Consider the following 19,653-nt stretch of genomic DNA (forward strand, 5'->3'; position numbering starts at 1 on the left):
CCAGCCCATGATGGTTACGAGTAAGCCAAAATTTTGGATATAAGTAAACCAAAATTTGGGTACGAGCGAGTTGGCATGGGTACGGGTTGACCTGTATCCTTCTTTCTAGCTAATCGTACTAGGCCTAGGCCTCAAGTAAGTCTACGCTACCCAGTCCGGCTACAATATGGTCTATTTTGTTTTATAGCTTTATTGATAGCTGGGTTCAAATCTGGGTTGGGACGGCTTTTTCTCATTCTAAAACAGAGTTCCTTATCATAATAAAATAATATATGAATTTATTTGTAATAGTACCTAGGCCCTAATTGCCATTGCATTTATTATTATTAATTATATATTATACGGTTACCCCTTAATTATACTATAGTATAATTTCCTTGTTATATTTTACAATATTTTCTTTATAATTCTACAATTTTGTCTTTCACAGCACAAATTTATCATACTGTATTTGTCCAAGCTACTCCAGCTACATGGTATTGCCTTGAGGCTAAACTACACGGTATACTGGCACTACCATCATTCCTGGCTCGTCAACCTGGACCACATAAGCACAGTTTCAGTTTCAGTTTATTTACCATTTCAATTTCTGAACATAAGAGATGAACAACTTATATGGATGGATAACCATAAGAGCGAAGCTCGTTTACCGGTCACCCGTTAGTGCAGTGACATTACGGACAACATAAAGACAGGACAAAGGTGCAATACATAACAAGACATGTGAACACTTGTGTTTGCAACCCCTTGGATAAAATAATATATTTATATAAAGGAGAAAGATAGATATTATAATATTTCTTTTTTATCATACAATACATAGTACCTATTGGTATTATATCTAAAAATACAAAGGCGGCTAACACAGATAGTTCCATATATACAGTACTCTCTTATAAATAGATGTATCTCTCCAATCTACCTAATCTAATAATAGTACTATTAGCATACTACTATACACTTTGTAGACAAGAAGTAAGTTGTATACACCTAGAGGACTTATGGTAGTACAGTCGAACGCCCTCTCACTGGCCCGGTCAACATAATCTATACCTAGATTATTACAGTAATTAAAGTACATTATTACAGAGATTTTTTTTTTTTTTTTTGCAGAAATCAAAGTTATGTGTATAGAAAGCAGTACTCGTATTAAAAACTAAGCAGGTTGTACTCTTGAACGCAAACTGGCAGGATATTTTGAATATTTTTTATTGTTGAAATGAATGGAATCCTAACTTCTTTGCAACAACTGGAGACGAAGACATATTATGACCCTTTTATTTAAATTTATTTGAATAGACCTTCATGTAAATTCATTAAAGGCTATATGTTTGTTTTATATTTTAATATGTGATAGTAGAAAATCATTGTGTATAATGAGGACTAAGAATTCACTTGCATTCTCATCTTTTAAAAATTTTATTTATAATGCTGGTAATGAGTTTAAAATTTAATTATATTGACTAGTTTTGATAATCATTATTTCTTTTGTGTAATATAGTTCATATATTATGTATTGAATAAATTGGTAAGGCCCTATACTGTTATTATTTAAGGAAAGTTTATATACACTTATTTTATGCCTACTTAGTATTAATTGTTTATATAAATATTTTGTCTAATTGCCTTGATTTTTTGTATAGGCCAATGGCATCAATGTTTTTCTTAACGCAAATTAGCCTAATAATGCCACATTTAAACACATGATTCATTGATTTCTGATATTCTGTACTTGAGTATGCATTACTAAAATAACCAAGTAGTTAATATATTTCATTTGTAATGTATGTATAAACATTAAGTTTTTTTTCACATTTTTAAATTTAAAAATTATTACAATACCTACCTTTCTGATATTGCTACTATTGTATAATATATTTTGAGGCAGCAATAAAAAAAAATTAAAACAATTAATTTGACTTATACTGTACTATGTTAGTTCAGGATATGAAATGTGTGTGGGTATCTGGTGTGTTGGAGGTTGGTGGTGTGAGGTGTATATTTGTCACTTTAAGACCTAAATTAGATGTTTTCTGAAGAAAAGAAGTAAGAGGATACGCTTTCAAACAATTCCAAGAAGATTCACACAAAAATAATTACTTTCCAATAAAATAGTATAACAGTGTATATTACAGTACATTGAATAAACTCGAGCGGAAAAATAACGCACATAAAAAAACACTCATATTCTTGTCGAAAAGTGCCCTCTATAGTTTTCTATTAATTTATTAATAATTATTATTAATTAATGAGTAATATGAACATATTTTTAACATTCAATGCTGGAAACTGGTTCTACTCCTAACAAAGTTTCATACCTCCAAATTTCATCAACGTATTCAAAGCACTTCAATATTAAATATCACATTTAACATAAAAAATTCGGGTTTTGGATAGAATTTTGCTTAAAAACATATACAAAAAACATCGATAAAAAATACTTTTCGTATTCAAAAACAGATGATACTTGGTATAAATGTTCACTATAGGTTGCTCTATTCACAGAAACAAAATTGCATTCATGAACGTTTTTTGTTGGTTGTTTTTTCAAAATAGTTATTAGCTTGAAAAAAATGAGTTGGAATTGTATAGTCTTTCATAAGTGTACATTTTGTAAAAACGTAAATTTAAAAAATCAGTGATATGGCTTGATAGTTATTTTTTTTTTGCAATATGGATGGAGCAACCTATATTGAACATTTATACCAAGTATCAAATGTTTTTGAATACGAAAAGTATTTTTTATCGATGTTTTTTGTATATGTTTTTAAGCAAAATTCTATCAAAACCTGGATTTGTAATGTTAAATGATATTTATTGTGCTTTCTGCTTTGAATACGTTGATGAAATTTGGAGGTATGAAACTTTGTTAGGAGTAGAACCGGTTTCCAGCATTGAATGTTAAAAATATGTTCATATTACTCATTAATTAATAATAATTATTAATAAATTAATAGAAAACTAGAGAGGGCACCTTTCGACAAGAAAATGAATGTTTTTTTATGTGCGTTATTTTTCCGCTCGAGTTTATTCAATGTACTGTAATATACACTGTTATACTATTTTATTGGAAAGTAATTATTTTTGTGTGAATCTTCTTGGAGTTGTTTGAAAGCGTATCCTTTTACTTCTTTTCTTCAGAAAACATCTAATTTAGGTCTTAAAGTGACAAATATACACCTCACACCAGATTCTGCCCACACACACTTCATCTCCTGAACTAACATAGTACAGTATAAGTCAAAATAATTGTTTGTTAAAATTTTTTTTTATTGAAAACAATCTGCCTAAAAAAATATCATACAATAGTAACAATATCAGAAAGGTAGGTATTGTAATAATGTTTAAATTTAAAAATGTGAAAAAAAAATGACTGTTTATACATACATTACAAATGAAATATATTAACTACTAGGTTATTTTAGTAATGCATACACAAGTACAGAATATCAGAAATCAATGAATCATGTGTCTAAATGTGACATTATTAGGCTAATTTGCTTTGAGAAAAACATTGATGCCATTGGCCTATACAAAAAATCAAGGCAATTAGACAAAATATTTATATAAACAATTATACTAATATTGGTAGGCATAAAATAAGTGTATATAAACTTTCCTTAAATAATAACAGTACAGGGCCTTACCAATTTATTTAATACATAATATATGAACTATATTACACAAAAGAAATGTAAATGAATTTATAAGGACATAATTATTATCAAAACTAGTCAATATAATTAAATTTTAAACTCATTACCAGCATTATAAATAACATTTTAAAAAGATGAGAATGCAAGTGAATATCAGATTCTTAGTCCTCATTATACACAATAATTTTCTACTATTAGTATCACATATTAAAATATAAAACAATCATGTAGCCTTTAATGAATTTACATGGAGGTCTATTCAAATAAATTTAAATAAAAGGGTCATGTCTTCGTCTCCAGTTCGTAGAAAATGAAGTTAGGATTCCATTCATTTCAACAATAAAAAATATTCAAAATATCCTGCCAGTTTGCGTTCAAGAGTACAACCTGCTTAGTTTTTAATACGAGTACTGCTTTCTATACACATAACTTTGATTTCTGCAACAAAAAAAAAATCTCTGTAATAATGTACTTTAATTACTGCAATAATCTAGGTATAGATTATGTTGACCGGGCCAGTGAGAGGGCGTTCGACTGTACTACCATAAGTCCTCTAGGTGTATACAACTTACTTCTTGTCTACAAAGTGTATAGTAGTATGCTAATAGTACTATTATTAGATTAGGTAGTTGAGAGTAGATTGGAGAGATACATCTATTTATAAGAGAGTACTGTATATATGGAACTATCTGTGTTAGTTGCCTTTGTATTTTTAGTTATACTGTAATACCAATAGGTACTGTGTATTGGGATGCAATTCAACAGTTATGAATAAAAATAGTCCTATGTACTCTGTATGTTGGAGGAAATAAGCATAAGAGCAAGTCTTGACCACAGGGTGTACGTCAGTCACTATTTTGAATCAGTAGTATGACTTCTTAGGATTTAATTAATTTTAAAATTATCATTGTATGATCGAAAAGAAATATTATAATATCTAACTTTCTCCTTTATATAAATATATTATTTTATCCAAGGGATTGCAAACACAAGTGTTCACATGTATTGCACCTTTGTCCTGTCTTTATGTTGTCCGTAATGTTACTGCACTAACGGGTGACCGGTAAACGAGCTTCGCTCTTACGGTTATCCATCCATATAAGTTGTTCATCTCTTATGTTCAGAAATTGAAATGGTAAATAAACTGAAACTGAAACTGTGCTTATGTGGTCCAGGTTGACGAGCCAGGAATAATGGTAGTGCCAGTATACCGTGTAGTTTAGCCTCAAGGCAATACCATGTAGCTGGAGTAGCTTGGACAAATACAGTAGAAATTTATGAGACTTGGTGTGTGATGATTCAGTATGATAAATTTGTGCTGTGAAAGACAAAATTGTAGAATTATGAAGAAAATATTGTAAAATATAACAAGGAAATTATACTATAGTATAATTAAGGGGTAACCGTATAATATGTAATAAATAATAATAAATGCAATGGCAACTAGATTTAATTCGTCACTATGACGAATTATAGGTTATATGCATTTGATTAAAATAAAGATAATTGATTTGTAAAAGATATATTGATTGATTGATTTTCTCAGAATCTTTAATTATTTATAATATATGCTAAGATCTTGCTAAGGCAAATACAATAGCCGGTATCGCAATCCGATCAAAGATCCCTCTGCGTATAATGTCATAAACCATATTTGTTACATAATAATAAAGACATAAGTTTCTTTTTATCTAAATTTCATTATAAATCATGTGTATAATCTATACACTAAGAAATAAAATTGAACAAACAATACAAATAATTAAAAAAAATCTTATTTCGTTTCGTTACCCAAGGTGAGGCTCGATCTCGGTACCTTGAATGCTATAGACACGAGCACAGACCACCGAGCCATACACAACTTACTAATAAAACATGTAGAAAGATTCCTCCGTGTATTTACTATTCAGTAGCCACTTTGGTGCAGATAGATTATTACATACCGCAATGAATTATAATTTATTACTATGATGACATCTTTAAAAATTTAAAAAAATGGTGCACTGTCAAACTATATACTTTTAACTTTAATATATGAACTTCTTAAGAAAGAAAGTTAATGTTAAGTTTGTTATTTCGGCCTAAGAAAATGTCAAAATTTGTTTGATTGTCGAAATTAATTTTTTTTAATTCAATATGCAATTAATGATGACTTAATCAACTTTTGTTCTCTTAATTTGATAATAAATCATACATATGATACATACACTTCAAGAAAATGAAATAAAAAATAGGTGTTCCCCAGCATTCTGACGATATATATTAATTTAAAAATTTAGCATATTTTCACTATTTTGTTAACTTATACGTGCGTAGCCTGTCACTTTTGACGTGCTTGTATAACGCAATTTCGAGTTGAAAAGTGAATCAAATATGATGATATTATTAAAGAAAGGTTGTAAAACAGAAATCGGGGAAAAATAGTGCGCATTAACGTTTAACGCGCAGTGCGCGTGCAAAATTCTGCGCACTCGTGGCAATTTTTTAAACGCTTGAAATTGCCTGAAACGTACTCTAATTTCATCGAAAATAAATTTTGACAATTTTAAAACTTTTAAGCGCGCGTACGCATGCGTTATATGCGCTACGCACGTAATTATATTGCCATATGATGAAATATGACCTGAAATTTATGAGTACCAAATTTTGTTTAAAAGTGATTCATGCTTGTGAAGATATGATTACAAACGTGATTTCATTAAATCGCGCGTAGACCGCGTAATTTATGATTGCGCACCGTGAAAACATGACCACATCGATTCCTGGCCAAAAGGAATATACTCTGAAAAATTGACTTAGCTAGATGAAACTGATGCCAAGATAATTCACGGACAAAATAGTGCTAAGGAAAGAATAAATAAATAAATAAATAAATAAATAAATAAAGATCCTGACAGAATCAAGAGGTTATATGCATATCATGCATATAACCTAATTACTTATATTATGTATACATTACAATATTACAAATAAATTCATATATTATTTTATTATGATAAGGAAATCTGTTTTTGAATGAGAAAAAGCCGTCCCAACCCAGATTTGAACCCAGCTATCAATAAAGCTATAAAACAAAATAAACCATATTGTAGCCGGACTGGGTAGCGTAGACTTACTTGAGGCCTAGGCCTAGTACAATTAGCTAGAAGGATACAGGTCAACCCGTACCCATGCCAACTCGCTCGTACCCAAATTTTGGTTTACTTATCCAAAATTTTGGCTTACTCGTACCCATCATGGGCTGACTGCCTAGTAGTAGTAGTAGCCTAGCCTAAGGCAGCAGGCCCGGCCCTAGCCTACTACAACTTAAGTCTAGGCCTAGCCTAGTACTAGTAGGCCTAGGCTAGGCCTAGTAGTTAACATCATACATACGCCCTAGAGCCTAGTAGTAGCTACCTAGTACTCTACTAGCTAGGCCTAGGTAGTAGCAGTATTAGTTATTGTAGTAGTATTATTGTATTGTAGTATTAGTTGTAGCTGTCCGGTGGTCCTTGGTCACTTGTCTAACTAGCTACGTCTAGGCTAGATCCCCTAGTAGGCCTAGGCCTAGTACGTAGTAAAGATAATTAGTTATTCTTCAACAGTCACACAATTCAGATTCTGCCGCTGATTGTTAGTGAGCAGGGGGAGGGAGAGAAAGAGTTAGAAGAACTGAAATAAGTCGTGACGTATAATAAACATCATACAAAATAATAATATAACTAACGAATCCGTATAATATAATAATGTTGTATGTTATAAAGTAAGGTAAATGCGTTTAATATAATACAATTATATTATAATATAATGTATTTTATTAATAATATAATAGTAAATGTTCATAATATAATGCCAAAACCGAATAATATAATACAAAAAGTCAATAATTTGTTACATTTTTCACATAATATATTAGAAATAGATATATTATAATGCTAAAACCAAGTAATATAATGCAAAACGTATAATTCATTACAATACAATATATAATATAATAAAAAAATGATATAATAATATAATATTTTGAATACTTCAGACAGCTGAGGCTTGCCATAAAAATTGATTTATTCAAATATTTTAATTACTATGTCTAAACAATTGTTATGGTTTGAAATGTACTTACTACAATTTAGTATTCCTGCAACTGATTTTTTTTGTTTTATTTCTTTAAAAAATATTTTTTCTGTCTTTCTTTCTTAATTTTCAATTTCAATTCAATTTCTTTTTATTTCGGAAATATCATCCATATTAATAAACTTAAACAGAAAAAGAAGAATTTTGTATGGCAAGCCTCAGCTGTCTGAAGTATTCAAAATATTATATTATTATATCATTTTTTTATTATATTATATATTGTATTGTAATGAATTATACGTTTTGCATTATATTACTTGGTTTTAGCATTATATTATATCTATTTCTAATATATTAAGTGAAAAATGTAACAAATCATTGACTTTTTGTATTATATTATTCGGTTTTGGCATTATATTATGAACATTTACTATTATATTATTAATAAAATACATTATATTATAATATAATTGTATTATATTAAACCCATTTACCTTACTTTATAACATACAACATTATTATATTATACGGATTCGTTAGTTATATTATTATTTTGTATGATGTTTATTATACGTCACCGCTCATTTCAGTTCTTCTAACTCTTTCTCTCCCTCCCCCTGTTCACTAGCAATCAGCGGCAGAATCTGAATTGTGTGACTGTTGAAGAATAACTATACTACGTACTAGGCCTAGCCTAGGCCTACTAGGGGATCTAGCCTAGACGTAGCTAGTTAGACAAGTGACCAAGGACCACCGGACAGCTACAACTAATACTACAATACAATAATACTACTAATGCAATAACTACTACTGCTAATACTTAGGCCTAGCTAGTAGAGTACTAGGTAGGTTAGCTACTACTAGGCTCTAGGGGGGTTAGGGCGTATGTATGATGTTAACTACTAGGCCTAGGCCTACTAGTACTAGCCTAGGCTAGGCTAGGCTAGGCCTAGACTTAAGTTGTAGTAGGCTAGGGCCGGGCCTGCTGCCTTAGGCTAGGCTAGGCTAGGCTACTACTACTACTACTACTACTAGGCAGCCAGCCCATGATGGTTACGAGTAAGCCAAAATTTTGGATATAAGTAAACCAAAATTTGGGTACGAGCGAGTTGGCATGGGTACGGGTTGACCTGTATCCTTCTTTCTAGCTAATCGTACTAGGCCTAGGCCTCAAGTAAGTCTACGCTACCCAGTCCGGCTACAATATGGTCTATTTTGTTTTATAGCTTTATTGATAGCTGGGTTCAAATCTGGGTTGGGACGGCTTTTTCTCATTCTAAAACAGAGTTCCTTATCATAATAAAATAATATATGAATTTATTTGTAATAGTACCTAGGCCCTAATTGCCATTGCATTTATTATTATTAATTATATATTATACGGTTACCCCTTAATTATACTATAGTATAATTTCCTTGTTATATTTTACAATATTTTCTTTATAATTCTACAATTTTGTCTTTCACAGCACAAATTTATCATACTGTATTTGTCCAAGCTACTCCAGCTACATGGTATTGCCTTGAGGCTAAACTACACGGTATACTGGCACTACCATCATTCCTGGCTCGTCAACCTGGACCACATAAGCACAGTTTCAGTTTCAGTTTATTTACCATTTCAATTTCTGAACATAAGAGATGAACAACTTATATGGATGGATAACCATAAGAGCGAAGCTCGTTTACCGGTCACCCGTTAGTGCAGTGACATTACGGACAACATAAAGACAGGACAAAGGTGCAATACATAACAAGACATGTGAACACTTGTGTTTACAACCCCTTGGATAAAATAATATATTTATATAAAGGAGAAAGATAGATATTATAATATTTCTTTTTTATCATACAATACATAGTACCTATTGGTATTATATCTAAAAATACAAAGGCGGCTAACACAGATAGTTCCATATATACAGTACTCTCTTATAAATAGATGTATCTCTCCAATCTACCTAATCTAATAATAGTACTATTAGCATACTACTTACACTTTGTAGACAAGAAGTAAGTTGTATACACATAGAGGACTTATGGTAGTACAGTCGAACGCCCTCTCACTGGCCCGGTCAACATAATCTATACCTAGATTATTACAGTAATTAAAGTACATTATTACAGAGATTTTTTTTTTTTTTTTTTGCAGAAATCAAAGTTATGTGTATAGAAAGCAGTACTCGTATTAAAAACTAAGCAGGTTGTACTCTTGAACGCAAACTGGATATTTTGAATATTTTTTATTGTTGAAATGAATGGAATCCTAACTTCTTTGCAACAACTGGAGACGAAGACATATTATGACCCTTTTATTTAAATTTATTTGAATAGACCTTCATGTAAATTCATTAAAGGCTATATGTTTGTTTTATATTTTAATATGTGATAGCAGAAAATCATTGTGTATAATGAGGACTAAGAATCTGATATTCACTTGCATTCTCATCTTTTAAAAATTTTATTTATAATGCTGGTAATGAGTTTAAAATTTAATTATATTGACTAGTTTTGATAATCATTATTTCTTTTGTGTAATATAGTTCATATATTATGTATTGAATAAATTGGTAAGGCCCTATACTGTTATTATTTAAGGAAAGTTTATATACACTTATTTTATGCCTACTTAGTATTAATTGTTTATATAAATATTTTGTCTAATTGCCTTGATTTTTTGTATAGGCCAATGGCATCAATGTTTTTCTCAACGCAAATTAGCCTAATAATGCCACATTTAAACACATGATTCATTGATTTCTGATATTCTGTACTTGAGTATGCATTACTAAAATAACCAAGTAGTTAATATATTTCATTTGTAATGTATGTATAAACATTAAGTTTTTTTTCACATTTTTAAATTTAAAAATTATTACAATACCTACCTTTCTGATATTGTTACTATTGTATAATATATTTTGAGGCAGCAATAAAAAAAAATGAAAACAATTAATTTGACTTATACTGTACTATGTTAGTTCAGGATATGAAATGTGTGTGGGCATCTGGTGTGTTGGAGGTTGGTGGTGTGAGGTGTATATTTGTCACTTTAAGACCTAAATTAGATGTTTTCTGAAGAAAAGAAGTAAGAGGATACGCTTTCAAACAATTCCAAGAAGATTCACACAAAAATAATTACTTTCCAATAAAATAGTATAACAGTGTATATTACAGTACATTGAATAAACTCGAGCGGAAAAATAACGCACATAAAAAAACACTCATATTCTTGTCGAAAAGTGCCCTCTATAGTTTTCTATTAATTTATTAATAATTATTATTAATTAATGAGTAATATGAACATATTTTTAACATTCAATGCTGGAAACTGGTTCTACTCATAACAAAGTTTCATACCTCCAAATTTCATCAACGTATTCAAAGCACTTCAATATTAAATATCACATTTAACATAAAAAATTCGGGTTTTGGATAGAAATTGCTTAAAAACATATACAAAAAACATCGATAAAAAATACTTTTCGTATTCAAAAACAGATGATACTTGGTATAAATGTTCACTATAGGTTGCTCTATTCACAGAAACAAAATTGCATTCATGAACGTTTTTTGTTGGTTGTTTTTTCAAAATAGTTATTAGCTTGAAAAAATGAGTTGGAATTGTATAGTCTTTCATAAGTGTACATTTTGTAAAAACGTAAATTTAAAAAATCAGTGATATGGCTTGATAGTTATTTTTTTTTTGCAATATGGATGGAGCAACCTATATTGAACATTTATACCAAGTATCAAATGTTTTTGAATACGAAAAGTATTTTTTATCGATGTTTTTTGTATATGTTTTTAAGCAAAATTCTATCAAAACCTGGATTTGTTATGTTAAATGATATTTATTTAAGTGCTTTGAATACGTTGATGAAATTTAGAGGTATTAAACTTTGTTAGGAGTAGAACCAGTTTCCAGCATTGAATGTTAAAAATATGTTCATATTACTCATTAATTAATAATAATTATTAATAAATTAATAGAAAACTAGAGAGGGCACTTTTCGACAAGAAAATGAATGTTTTTTTATGTGCGTTATTTTTCCGCTCGAGTTTATTCAATGTACTGTAATATACACTGTTATACTATTTTATTGGAAAGTAATTATTTTTGTGTGAATCTTCTTGGAGTTGTTTGAAAGCGTATCCTTTTACTTCTTTTCTTCAGAAAACATCTAATTTAGGTCTTAAAGTGACAAATATACACCTCACACCAGATTCTGCCCACACGTACACACTTCATCTCCTGAACTAACATAGTACAGTATAATTCAAAATAATTGTTTGTTAAAATTTTTTTTTATTGAAAACAATCTGCCTCAAAAAATATCATACAATAGTAACAATATCAGAAAGGTAGGTATTGTAATAATGTTTAAATTTAAAAATGTGAAAAAAAAATGAATGTTTATACATACATTACAAATGAAATATATTAACTACTAGGTTATTTTAGTAATGCATACACAAGTACAGAATATCAGAAATCAATGAATCATGTGTCTAAATGTGGCATTATTAGGCTAATTTGCTTTGAGAAAAACATTGATGCCATTGGCCTATACAAAAAATCAAGGCAATTAGACAAAATATTTATATAAACAATTATATTAATATTGGTAGGCATAAAATAAGTGTATATAAACTTTCCTTAAATAATAACAGTACAGGGCCTTACCAATTTATTTAATACATAATATATGAACTATATTACACAAAAGAAATGTAAATGAATTTATAAGGACATAATTATTATCAAAACTAGTCAATATAATTAAATTTTAAACTCATTACCAGCATTATAAATAAAATTTTAAAAAGATGAGAATGCAAGTGAATATCAGATTCTTAGTCCTCATTATACACAATAATTTTCTACTATTAGTATCACATATTAAAATATAAAACAATCATGTAGCCTTTAATGAATTTACATGGAGGTCTATTCAAATAAATTTAAATAAAAGGGTCATAATATGTCTTCGTCTCCAGTTCGTAGAAAATGAAGTTAGGATTCCATTCATTTCAACAATAAAAAATATTCAAAATATCCTGCCAGTTTGCGTTCAAGAGTACAACCTGCTTAGTTTTTAATACGAGTACTGCTTTCTATACACATAACTTTGATTTCTGCAACAACAAAAAAATTTCTGTAATAATGTACTTTAATTACTGCAATAATCTAGGTATAGATTATGTTGACCGGGCCAGTGAGAGGGCATTCGACTGTACTACCATAAGTCCTCTAGGTGTATACAACTTACTTCTTGTCTACAAAGTGTATAGTAGTATGCTAATAGTACTATTATTAGATTAGGTAGTTGGGAGTAGATTGGAGAGATACATCTATTTATAAGAGAGTACTGTATAAATGGAACTATCTGTGTTAGTTGCCTTTGTATTTTTAGTTATACTGTAATACCAATAGGTACTGTGTATTGAGATGCAATTCAACAGTTATGAATAAAAATAGTCCTATGTACTCTGTATGTTGGAGGAAATAAGCATAAGAGCAAGTCTTGACCACAGGGTGTAAGTCAGTCACTATTTTGAATCAGTAGTATGACTTCTTAGGATTTAATTAATTTTAAAATTATCATTGTATGATCGAAAAGAAATATTATAATATCTAACTTTCTCCTTTATATAAATATATTATTTTATCCAAGGGGTTGCAAACACAAGTGTTCACATGTATTGCACCTTTGTCCTGTCTTTATGTTGTCCGTAATGTTACTGCACTAACGGGTGACCGGTAAACGAGCTTCGCTCTTACGGTTATCCATCCATATAAGTTGTTCATCTCTTATGTTCAGAAATTGAAATGGTAAATAAACTGAAACTGAAACTGTGCTTATGTGGTCCAGGTTGACGAGCCAGGAATAATGGTAGTGCCAGTATACCGTGTAGTTTAGCCTCAAGGCAATACCATGTAGCTGGAGTAGCTTGGACAAATACAGTAGAAATTTATGAGACTTGGTGTGTGATGATTCAGTATGATAAATTTGTGCTGTGAAAGACAAAATTGTAGAATTATGAAGAAAATATTGTAAAATATAACAAGGAAATTATACTATAGTATAATTAAGGGGCAACCGTATAATATATAATAAATAATAATAAATGCAATGGCAATTACTTATAGTATGTATACATTACAATATTACAAATAAATTCATATATTATTTTATTATGATAAGGAAATCTGTTTTTGAATGAGAAAAAGCCATCCCAACCCAGATTTGAACCCAGCTATCAATAAAGCTATAAAACAAAATAAACCATATTGTAGCCGGACTGGGTAGCGTAGACTTACTTGAGGCCTAGGCCTAGTACAATTAGCTAGAAGGATACAGGTCAACCCATACCCATGCCAACTCGCTCGTACCCAAATTTTGGTTTACTTATCCAAAATTTTGGCTTACTCGTACCCATCATGGGCTGACTGCCTAGTAGTAGTAGTAGCCTAGCCTAAGGCAGCAGGCCCGGCCCTAGCCTACTACAACTTAAGTCTAGGCCTAGCCTAGTACTAGTAGGCCTAGGCCTAGTAGTTAACATCATACATACGCCCTAGAGCCTAGTAGTAGCTACCTAGTACTCTACTAGCTAGGCCTAGGTAGTAGCAGTATTAGTTATTGTAGTAGTATTATTGTATTGTAGTATTAGTTGTAGCTGTCCGGTGGTCCTTGGTCACTTGTCTAACTAGCTACGTCTAGGCTAGATCCCCTAGTAGGCCTAGGCCTAGTACGTAGTAAAGATAATTAGTTATTCTTCAACAGTCACACAATTCAGATTCTGCGGCGCCGCTGATTGTTAGTGAGCAGGGGGAGGGAGAGAAAGAGTTAGAAGAACTGAAATAAGTCGTGACGTATAATAAACATCATACAAAATAATAATATAACTAACGAATCCGTATAATATAATAATGTTGTATGTTATAAAGTAAGGTAAATGCGTTTAATATAATACAATTATATTATAATATAATGTATTTTATTAATAATATAATAGTAAATGTTCATAATATAATGCCAAAACCGAATAATATAATACAAAAAGTCAATAATTTGTTACATTTTTCACATAATATATTAGAAATAGATATAATATAATGCTAAAACCAAGTAATATAATGCAAAACGTATAATTCATTACAATAGAATATATAATATAATAAAAAAATGATATAATAATATAATATTTTGAATACTTCAGACAGCTGAGGCTTGCCATAATTTTGTATGTGTGTGTGCTTGTTAATGATTTTTATACTGCAACTTTTTTAATTCCAAGGTTGTTGTTGTCTGCTGTTCTAATGGTAATGTCTGGTTTGTCAAGGTTAATGATGAAACAAGGTAGGCCTACTGTATTTGATTTGGGTTTTATGTTAGTATGTGTCATTAACATCCTTTGCTTCTTCAAATTGTGGGTGCTTGTTTTTTACTTCCAAAATATGTGTTTTGTGTGTTTTAGAAACTATGCGAGTAATTACCACACTACATCATTACCACACTTAATATAACATACCTGGATTTAGTCTTGATGTCTCAACATAGCCTATAACAAATAAAATATATAATCATTATATCAATAAAAAAAGAAACCAGATTTATATATGTATGTATAGAAAAGCTCAACCAGTTAATATACTGGAAAGTAAATAATACATTTAAATATGGCAAGCCTCAGCTGTCTGAAGTATTCAAAATATTATATTATTATATCATTTTTTTTATTATATTATATATTGTATTGTAATGAATTATACGTTTTGCATTATATTACTTGGTTTTAGCATTACATTATATCTATTTCTAATATATTATGTGAAAAATGTAACAAATTATTGACTTTTTGTATTATATTATTCGGTTTTGGCATTATATTATGAACATTTACTATTATATTATTAATAAAATACATTATATTATAATATAATTGTATTATATTAAACGCATTTACCTTACTTTATAACATACAACATTATTATATTATACGGATTCGTTAGTTATATTATTATTTTGTATTATGTTTATTATACGTCACGACTTATTTCAGTTCTTCTAACTCTTTCTCTCCCTCCCCCTGCTCACTAACAATCAGCGGCAGAATCTGAATTGTGTGACTGTTGAAGAATAACTAATTATCTTTACTACGTACTAGGCCTAGGCCTACTAGGGGATCTAGCCTAGACGTAGCTAGTTAGACAAGTGACCAAGGACCACCGGACAGCTACAACTAATACTACAATACAATAATACTACTACAATAACTAATACTGCTACTACCTAGGCCTAGCTAGTAGAGTACTAGGTAGCTACTACTAGGCTCTAGGGCGTATGTATGATGTTAACTACTAGGCCTAGCCTAGGCCTACTAGTACTAGGCTAGGCCTAGACTTAAGGGGAAAGTTGTAGGGATTACGGTCGAAGCGGCCGCCAACCAAAGCGGCCGCTAGTTCAATAACGGTAATTTGTATGGAACGCCGTGTGCGCTTTGATTGTCGTTGTTTTGTAATCTTTGATTGTCATTGTTTCGACAGGTTTTCTTTACCTCGGACGTAAATAACAATCTAAATTATTATGTAATTTATTCTCTTTTTTTACAGATTGAATGTGATACGTTCTTTTAAACGAAATGGCGAATCGATGATTACTTACTTTAACTGTTCTACTAAATGATATGTTTAATAAAGTCAATAAAATACATTGTGGTGTTTGTATTGTATATTAATATAATATATAATAACCCAATTATTAAGAATAATATATATATATTTTCAATAAAGTATATCAAAATATATATATTTGTTATTGTATATTAATTAATTAGTAAAGTAACTACTGTAGTAGTGTTCGCAATCATAATAATTACAATAACATGATGACATCAATTTATTTATTTAATATCCTAAATTATTTTATACCTTCAGATATATAAATATTGATCAATTTAAAATTAGTTTTAAATACTAAAATAAGATGCAAGTTTCTGTACGGTACGTTAATTAATTACGCGAATTTCTGCTAATAACTACACGGCCGGCCAGGAAAAGTGCTGTAGAAGGTCGCGTTTTCGTCCCCATGTTGCTTTATTGAAAACACAAACAATGTATTACAATGGAATAACACTTAATGTATAACACACCCTATTACTAATCAATAAAAAATCAAGATTCGATAGTACAGTGTAAATGAGATATAACGATTCGGCAACACCGTACGTAAATTATTATTGCAATACTGTATAAAGATTCGATAGTAGGTAAACGAGATATAAAGATTCGGCAATACCGTACGCAAACTATTAATACAATATTGTATAATAACGATTCAATAGTATGTAAATGATATATAAAGATTCGGCAATACCGTACGTAAATTATTAATGCAATACTGTATAACGATTCAATAGTATGTAAATGAGATATAAAGATTCGGCAATACCGTACGTAAATTATTATTGCAATACTGTATAAAGATTCGATAGTATGTAAATGAGATATAAAGATTCGGCAACACCGTACGTAAATTATTATTGCAATACTGTATAAAGACTCGATAGTAAAGTAAACGAGATATAACGATTCGGCAATACCGTACGTATTATTGCAATACTGTATAAAGATTCGATAGTATGTAAATGAGATATAAAGATTCGGCAACACCGTACGTAAATTATTATTGCAATACTGTATGAAGATTCGATAGTAAAGTAAACGAGATATAAAGATTCGGCAATACCGTACGTAAATTATTATTGCAATACTGTATGAAGATTCGATAGTAAAGTAAACGAGATATAAAGATTCGGCAATACCGTACGTAAATTATTATTGCAATACTGTATGAAGATTCGATAGTATGTAAATGAGATATAAAGATTCGGCAATACCGTACGTAAATTATTATTGCAATACTGTAAAAAGATTCGATAGTATGTAAATGAGATATAAAGATTCGGCAATACCGTACGTAAATTATTAATGCAATACGTATGTATAAAGATTCGATAGGAGAGTGCTCGAGAAACGTCGGGTTAGTTCAACGTTATTTTTTCCCTTCACTGCCAATATTTAAAAAAAAGAGATATAAATAAATAAATAGTAAATGAGATATAAAGGTTCAATAGTACGTAGATTATGATGCAAACGTAAATTATTAATGATTCGATAGTTATAGGCCTATATGTAAATATATTTAGTTAAAATATACATTAATTTATCGGCAGGCAAACTTAATTTTTATAGAAATATAAAGATTCGATAGTACATGATTTGGCTTATATTTATTGGTTTGACCATACATACAGCTGTAACTCAACTCGCCGCGCCATAGGCCATGGTGTTGACAACGACAATCAAAGATTAAAGCGCACATGGCGTTCCATACAAATGACAATATTAAACTGGCGGCCGCTTTGGTTGGCGAAGCGGCCGCGGCCGAATCTACGTAAATTATTAATGCAATACGTATGTATAAAGATTCGATAGGAGAGTGCTCGAGAAACGTCGGGTTAGTTCAACGTTATTTTTTCCCTTCACTGCCAATATTTAAAAAAAAGAGATATAAATAAATAAATAGTAAATGAGATATAAAGGTTCAATAGTACGTAGATTATGATGCAAACGTAAATTATTAATGATTCGATAGTTATAGGCCTATATGTAAATATATTTAGTTAAAATATACATTAATTTATCGGCAGGCAAACTTAATTTTTATAGAAATATAAAGATTCGATAGTACATGATTTGGCTTATATTTATTGGTTTGACCATACATACAACTGTACTCGAATGGATACGAGTAAGCCAAAATTTTGGATAAGTAAACCAAAATTTGGGTACGAGCGAGTTGGCATGGCCCATGCCATGGGTACGGGTTGACCTGTATCCTAGCTAATTGTACTAGGCCTAGGCCTCAAGTAAGTCTACGCTACCCAGTCCGGCTACAATATGGTTTATTTTGTTTTATAGCTTTATTGATAGCTGGGTTCAAATCTGGGTTGGGATGGCTTTTTCTCATTCAAAAACAGATTTCCTTATCATAATAAAATAATATATGAATTTATTTGTAATATTGTAATGTATACATAATATAAGTAATTGCCATTGCATTTATTATTATTTATTATATATTATACGGTTACCCCTTAATTATACTATAGTATAATTTCCTTGTTATATTTTACAATATTTTCTTCATAATTCTACAATTTTGTCTTTCACAGCACAAATTTATCATACTGAATCATCACACACCAAGTCTCATAAATTTCTACTGTATTTGTCCAAGCTACTCCAGCTACATGGTATTGCCTTGAGGCTAAACTACACGGTATACTGGCACTACCATTATTCCTGGCTCGTCAACCTGGACCACATAAGCACAGTTTCAGTTTCAGTTTATTTACCATTTCAATTTCTGAACATAATAAGAGATGAACAACTTATATGGATGGATAACCGTAAGAGCGAAGCTCGTTTACCGGTCACCCGTTAGTGCAGTAACATTACGGACAACATAAAGACAGGACAAAGGTGCAATACATGTGAACACTTGTGTTTGCAACCCCTTGGATAAAATAATATATTTATATAAAGGAGAAAGTTAGATATTATAATATTTCTTTTCGATCATACAATGATAATTTTAAAATTAATTAAATCCTAAGAAGTCATACTACTGATTCAAAATAGTGACTGACTTACACCCTGTGGTCAAGACTTGCTCTTATGCTTATTTCCTCCAACATACAGAGTACATAGGACTATTTTTATTCATAACTGTTGAATTGCACCCCAATACACAGTACCTATTGGTATTACAGTATAACTAAAAATACAAAGGCAACTAACACAGATAGTTCCATATATACAGTACTCTCTTATAAATAGATGTATCTCTCCAATCTACTCCCAACTACCTAATCT

General features: G+C 30.3%; 3 protein-coding genes across 3 annotated transcripts in view; all 3 read right to left on the minus strand.

Annotated features, from left to right (window-relative positions):
• Positions 1 to 19,653, minus strand: part of LOC144837847 (uncharacterized) — a 336,690-nt gene that overhangs the window by 301,406 nt on the left and 15,631 nt on the right. The window lies entirely within an intron of this gene.
• The window catches only part of LOC144838177 (uncharacterized), a 204,084-nt gene that overhangs the window by 15,838 nt on the left and 168,593 nt on the right, over positions 1 to 19,653 (minus strand). The window lies entirely within an intron of this gene.
• LOC144837921 (uncharacterized) overlaps positions 12,010 to 19,653 on the minus strand; it is a 163,034-nt gene continuing 155,390 nt past the window's right edge. Inside the window, exons 4-6 of the mRNA XM_078693250.1 lie at positions 15,246 to 15,275; positions 13,422 to 13,728; positions 12,010 to 12,848 (exon numbers count right to left, since the gene is read on the minus strand). Coding sequence (XP_078549376.1) covers positions 13,460 to 13,728; positions 15,246 to 15,275 — 299 coding nt within the window. The 3' untranslated portion in view covers positions 12,010 to 12,848; positions 13,422 to 13,459. The remainder of the gene's footprint in view (positions 12,849 to 13,421; positions 13,729 to 15,245; positions 15,276 to 19,653) is intronic.

This window comes from Antedon bifida, chromosome 3 (assembly GCF_963402885.1).
Source record: "Antedon bifida chromosome 3, ecAntBifi1.1, whole genome shotgun sequence".
Classification (NCBI taxonomy): Eukaryota; Metazoa; Echinodermata; class Crinoidea; order Comatulida; family Antedonidae; genus Antedon; species Antedon bifida.